Here is a 6309-nt window from a genome sequence, read left to right on the forward strand (position 1 = left end):
GAGGGACTCTGAAGACCCTCAGACTGCTCTGGCTCATCGCCCATGCATGTGGTATCACACTCCGTTGCCAGGGTTCATGGAGCTCCAGACACGCAGCCATGGAGTTCAAGTCCAGCTGAGATGCCAGGCAGGAGTACAGAACTGTAGGAGACTAAATGTATCTTGTTCTATGCAACACGCCATGTGCCTACAAACAGGTAGGGCTCCCATGGGGCGTGGCTGCCGGGCAGAGCACTTGCAGGGGTGGTGTTTAGCAGGCATAGAAGGGGGAGCCCAGCTGCTGGGCTAAGGGGGACGCTCTGCCTCACGGCTATCCGGCCTGTACAGGTGTCCCTTATTTGTTAGGGAGGCCCACGCCTCCCAAGGATGGCTCCAAGTGTCAGGAAGTTCTCAGTGTTGAGCTGAATCGCCTGTTGTCAGTCATGTCCCCAGGAGTCACAGATTAAGTCTAATAATTCATTTGAAGATGGCAGGCCCAGCACCTAGGAGTCCCTAATTAGGGAACACGGGTCCCCTGACTGAATTTTGGAAAGTTCAGTCTTAGTAGATGAGGCAGTAAGGGGTAGAGTAGAAAAGCAGCAGGCTGAGAACTAAACCTAGAAAGTCAGTCTCCTAGGACTAGAGTACCTGCAGTTGAGAAACGGAGGGAGTGGGCAGGGTGATGGTGAGGGTTTGAACTTTCTAGAAAGTCAGCTAATCCTTAGTTCTGTGAAGAGGGTCGGTTTTAAGTCACTGACAAGAGAAAAGATGCCAGGTTAAGTGGGATTAAGCTGAGACCTGATTAACATAGCTAGGATTTCATTATTTACCAATTCTGGGTGGGAAGACCCAGCAGAGAGGTTTCGTCACCCGGTTTTAAGTCACTGACAAGAGAAAAGATGCCAGGTTAAGTGGGATTAAGCTGAGACCTGACTAACATAGCTAGGATTTCATTATTTACCAATTCTGGGTGGGAAGACCCAGCAGTGAGGTTTCGTCACTTGAGCCCGGGTTCAGGATCAGGATGTCAGCAGTGAGTCAGATTTTCCCAGTGCCTCAATTTCCCGCCTACATTAATTTTAGGAGACTGTATTTGCTAGCTGTCCATCTCTTTCTGATGAAAATAACCCTCACCTGATTCAATTTAACTTCATATTTGTTTGGGGATAACAGCCTTTAATATAAATACTGATTCTATGTTATGCAAAGACTGCCACCCTGCATGTCCAGGGTGCTGTAAGTCTAACGACACCTGAGCTTTACTCTGAATGCAAACTTTGTCACCAAATAAATAGGAAAAAAGATGCTAGTGACATCTCACATGATAAAAGTTAAGCTTTATTATTTTATATTCTGTGGGTCAATTCAAGCTCTTGTCCACATCTTATGAGGGGTGTGGGAGGTGGGCCACAGTCAACCGTGGCCTTTTCAAGTTATAAATGAGTATTAGCAGTCCAAAGGTGGCCAACACGTGTTGAGTTTATGGCATCACTGTAAACAAAATCTTGTCTCCTCTTGACCACACAACCAAAGGGTTATAGAAGAAATATAATGTAGCTCAAATTTAAGAATATGTACTAAAAATTTTAAGCCTCTCCCTGGTGTTTTTTAAAGACTATGCATGATACACTGTAAGGCATTTCCATATAAAATTCATTCTAACACATTTTCATATCAAAATGCTGCACACTGTTCTAATTACATGTCCGCAGTTGTGTTGCAACCATGGGACAGTCACAGAATAAATCATAGTAGAGTCTAAAGTCTCATTTCCCAAGGATCAAGGCGGACAAGCCTGGTGCTGCCACACAGGCTGTTATTACTGGATGACACCCAGGACCAGCCACTGACCTTGTTTGATTTACAATTGTGACCACATATTACTACGTATTTAACAATAAAATTCACACCACTTGAGAGTATCTGAGCAACCAATAAGCAGTTATTCAATTTTGTGTCCTTCCCATGTTTTAAAATAAGCAATGTCCTATATTTCTATTGTCTAAGATTCAGAAGTAAAAACATTATAAAAAATATATATCTTTGAAAATTCTAGCATTTCTAGTGTACGATAGTCCCCCTTCTTTGGCAGTGCAGAGTCTGCAAGCTGCCTGCTCAGTCTGGGCACATGTCATCCATGGAGAATGCATATGTCCTACAGATTTCAAACAGTTCTGTGGAGTAAAGCAAGAGACTGACCCACGTATAAAGTGTAACAAACATTTCTCCATGGGAACCCAGGACTCAGATTCAAAGCCAACAGTCTCGTTCTGATTCGACTCTAGTGATGATATGGGTTAGGGGGATACCTAGTAGTGACTGAAGTTCAGAAGCAGATGTGGTGTGAAGAAGGCTGGCACGGATACCCAGTGAGGGATGGGCGAGGGAAGTCCACGGCCAGGGCTATGACCAGTAGCCAGAGCAAATGGACAAAGGGAAAGGTCCCATCTGTCCCAGGCTGCCGCTGAGGCCTCGGATGGAGATTCCATCCCACATGCAGACAGCTCACCCCAGGTCAAGAGTGCTCAATGTGCAGGGCCACGTCCTCCCCCGGGATACTGTCCACACCTGCAGGCGCCCCGGATTTTAACTGAAAATACTTCAAGTCAGTGAATGCTCTCTGTGCAAGAAAAAGAAACAGAGTAGAAGATGTTTTTGGCAGGTGAAAGCCTAATGCTCCCAGACTGCAGTGGCCCCTTGAGCCCGGAGTCGTAACAGCAGCTCCTGAGGTATGAATACTATGGGTCAGAAACAATCCTCAGGCCTCCCACACACAGCTGTTTTCAGGCACTTTTGTCCAGGCAGTATCGGTAAGTGTAAATGAGTTTTTACAAGTTCATCTTCAACTGCAATTAACAGTTGGACTGCTGTCGTGCTGCAAAATGAAAGTGCACTTGACAGATGAGCATCTTTTCAAAAGGCAAGTCTTAGAATCGTCAATATCCTGAAAGTCCACAGGTGCAAATATGCAAAACCCCAAAGAGGTCTTCAAATTGCTTCCGAAAGTCAAGGCCCTGGTGTGCTGACCTTCCCAGCTGCCCTTACCCCATCTGGACAAGAGCTCAGTGGAAATCTAGCCGCGACTGCACAGTCTTGCAGCCCTTGTCTGAGTAGATTTTCTCATCTTTGGGGAAAAAGGTCATTTCCTCTGTCACCTTTGTGACAATGTCTTCATCTACAGCAGAGCCGCGGGCCCTCATTTCTGCCCTCACACACATTTTCACATGTCTGTACTCCAGGGGCAGGAAGGGGATAAAGTAATCGATGAGGTTTCTATCAATCAGTCCACTGTGCCACAGGCCACCTGCAAAACAAGACACAGCTGGGTTTCCTGCCTCTCACTATCTCCTGGCCAAACTCTTACAGGAGCTGTCCCAGTCCCAACCCACAGCACATCCTTCCTTTCCTTATCCCTCAAAATATTCTCTGTCAGTGTGCAACAATCCTGATGTGACTCAGCCAGACACCTGCTAACTGGTTTCTAGAACGGAATGCCATAAGAGAATTCCCTACTTCAGCAAAGCCAGAGGCAAGCAGATACTGCAGCTTTGGGAAACACTCAGTGAAAGAGAAGACAGCTGTCTGCTGGCAGAGCTAAGGGGCTCCCCACCCTGGTGGACTCACTGTGTTTATTATTGAAGACTCCGACAGACAGCACAGGTTCCAGGTCCTTCAGCTGAATGTCTTCCCTCTTTCTTCCTGCCCGCCAAAAGTCGAGAGCCGTCTTAGTTATGAGGTCCCCACCCGCGTTGCTGAGTTTGCCAGAGAAACGAAGATTACAATCACCATGAAGACTTCTGGGTCTCACCAGGAAATGCTCCTTCTCTGAGGTTCGTTCATAATCAAGGAATATTTACTAAGTGCTACTAGACAGAAAAAATGTCTGCCCTCAAGGAACTTAAAGTCTTTTTCTTCAGCACTTACTGGGTAATGCTATGACTTATCATAACCCTCAGAAACAACATGCAATTAATAAAACTGCCTGTTATCAGTGGTTATTTCTTTAGCTCACTTCCCTTGCCCACGTTCTGTGCCATGCTGACATAGGCAACCGAGAAGTATAAAAAGTAAGGAAGTGACTTTTGCCAGGCTGGCACTTTTGTCCCTGGTAAACACAATGCTGGTGGTCACCAGGACCTCACTCTAGCACTGGGAGAGTGAAGGGCTGTGCACCAAGAAACTGCCACCTGCTGACCTGAGAAAGATGAAGATGGCCTTGCGGTAAGACACCCCATCAACCTGCTCGTAGTAGTCGAGAAATGGTTTGATTGCGTCGATGACCCCAGGGTGCAACTTATCCATCTCGTCAAATATGAAAAGCGAGCTGGCACATGCACTCACATTGCCACGGATCCACTTCTGTAACTGGTCCTAGATCAACCGTAAAAGAAATAGGATGTGGAGTCTCCAGGGGTGCACCCAGGGGCTGAAGCACTACAGCGCTCCTCACGCTCCCAAAGACAGAAGAGCCACACGCACGGGGGCTTAACAAAGAACTCTCAGAAACTGCACCCACCTCCATCCACTGGGAAACAGCTTTCTCAAAGGTATAAGAGGTACAAGATATATGAATATTTATCATTCATTGTTAACCCATCCATAGCTTTCATCTCACTGTGGATTGAAATCTCTAGTTAATATCGCCAAACACACTGAGGAATAAGAAACTAGATAAGACCTGCACAGAGCCCAAGGCAATGCCTTGCTCTGGTGCGACGAACAAAGGAGCTGGCCCAGAGGACACTTCGTGAAAAGCATTTGTTCCAGTGCTGTCTGGAAACAAACAAAAAGACACCCAAGCAACAAACCCTCAACCCCAAAACATGAAATGCCATGACCATGCAGCTCCCCCAGGGCCACCCTCATCTATCTTACTATATTTCTAGAGATATATGAAAGAATTTGGAAAACAAGAATATTATTCCTTCTTTTTGGCACTCTGCCCTGCCTTACAGTCTATGGCAAATAATCACTTTCATTTCCTTGTTAAGTTTCTGTTTCTTATTTCAGTCTCCACCTAACAGTAGGAATACTAACCTTGGCAAGGATGACATTCATTTAAATGAGAATTAATAATCACTTTCATTTCCTTGTTAAGTTTCTGTTTCTTATTTCAGTCTCCACCTAACAGTAGGAATACTAACCTTGGCAAGGATGACAATCATTTAAATGAGAATTAACCCTACTCAACAACTTAATAGAAGTTAAATGTGGGAAGAATATCTCAAAAGGAGAAACAGTCTCCAGGTTCAGTTCTTTGAGGCTTTCTTTGAAGAAAACAATGCCGGAGCCTCAAGGAACCCTACTCAACAACTTAATAGAAGTTAAATGTGGGAAGAATATCTCAAAAGGAGAAACAGTATCCAGGTTCAGTTCTTTGAGGCTTTCTTTGAAGAAAACAATGCCGGAGCCTCAAGGGATGAGAGAAACAAAGGGAATCAAAGCTACTTAGGAGAAAAAATTCTGTGGTCTACTGTTGCAAGATGCAAAGCGGAGGCTGCACCATAGACGGGGAGCATTAAATGAAGCCATGCACAAGCCAATTGTGTAAGACTGCCCCACCTAACACCAAGCGCTCTGCTGGGAATGTCAAGTGTGTTCGTTCACTGCACAATGTCGCTACCATGTAAACTGGGATCTGGGAGATTTGAGTTCAAGTTTCTGTTCTGCCACAAGGTCACAAAGATTGTAAGAGCAAGTCACCTTGCCTCTCCTGGCTCCATCTTTTAATGGAAATAACATCCCCTACCCACTGGATTATTTTGGAATCTAGTAGGAAAAAAGTTGTAGGAGAGCTTTGTAACCACCTGGGACTAAGTGCGCCTTAACGCAGTGCTGCCTGGTGCTCTTGCAATGCAAAGAAAAGAGAAGCAGAGGCCAGAGTTAGTGAGCATGTGGCCCAGACCAGTCCAAGTGGCCTGGGGACCAGATAAGAGTGGGTTCTCATTCTCCTTCTAGCCACATGTCCAGTCAGAGAAGATAGGGAAGTTCACGTTACCTGGTACAAGACAACTTTTGGAATCCCAAATATTCAGATTATTTCCCTTTTCCTTCCTTCTTTGCAAGTGATAATACTCCCAGCCAAGAGGCATCATTCACATCTGAAGCTGCTTCTCTCCAGGGGTAGCAACGCTGAGTAAGAAAGAAGGTGGGCTTTGTGGCCCCCGGATCTGCAGGCTCCCTTTCTCCTTTGGGCAATGATTAGCTAGGTGAAGACGTTGGCTAATTATGGAATAATTCCATTTGCACATGCCTGATCCTCTCAAACTTGATGGATCAGTCATTCATTCATCCACCCAACCTCTATTGAAGCCAACTACGAATGATTGA

The 6309-nt window shown here is 45.5% G+C and overlaps 1 protein-coding gene across 1 annotated transcript; it reads right to left on the reverse strand.

The window, feature by feature from the left end:
* Positions 1-2319: 2319 nt before the first annotated feature.
* On the reverse strand, positions 2320-4994 carry TOR1B (torsin family 1, member B (torsin B)). Its single transcript, XM_008583164.1, has 3 exons — positions 4175-4994; positions 3604-3731; positions 2320-3283 (listed from the first exon to the last, which is right to left on the reverse strand). Exons 1-3 carry the CDS (start codon positions 4279-4281, stop codon positions 3042-3044), a joined length of 477 nt encoding a protein of 158 aa, XP_008581386.1. The 5' UTR covers positions 4282-4994; the 3' UTR covers positions 2320-3041.
* Between the last annotated feature and the right edge of the window lie 1315 nt (positions 4995-6309).

Source organism: Galeopterus variegatus, unplaced genomic scaffold (genome assembly GCF_000696425.1).
Source record: "Galeopterus variegatus unplaced genomic scaffold, G_variegatus-3.0.2 Scaffold2844, whole genome shotgun sequence".
NCBI lineage: Eukaryota > Metazoa > Chordata > Mammalia > Dermoptera > Cynocephalidae > Galeopterus > Galeopterus variegatus.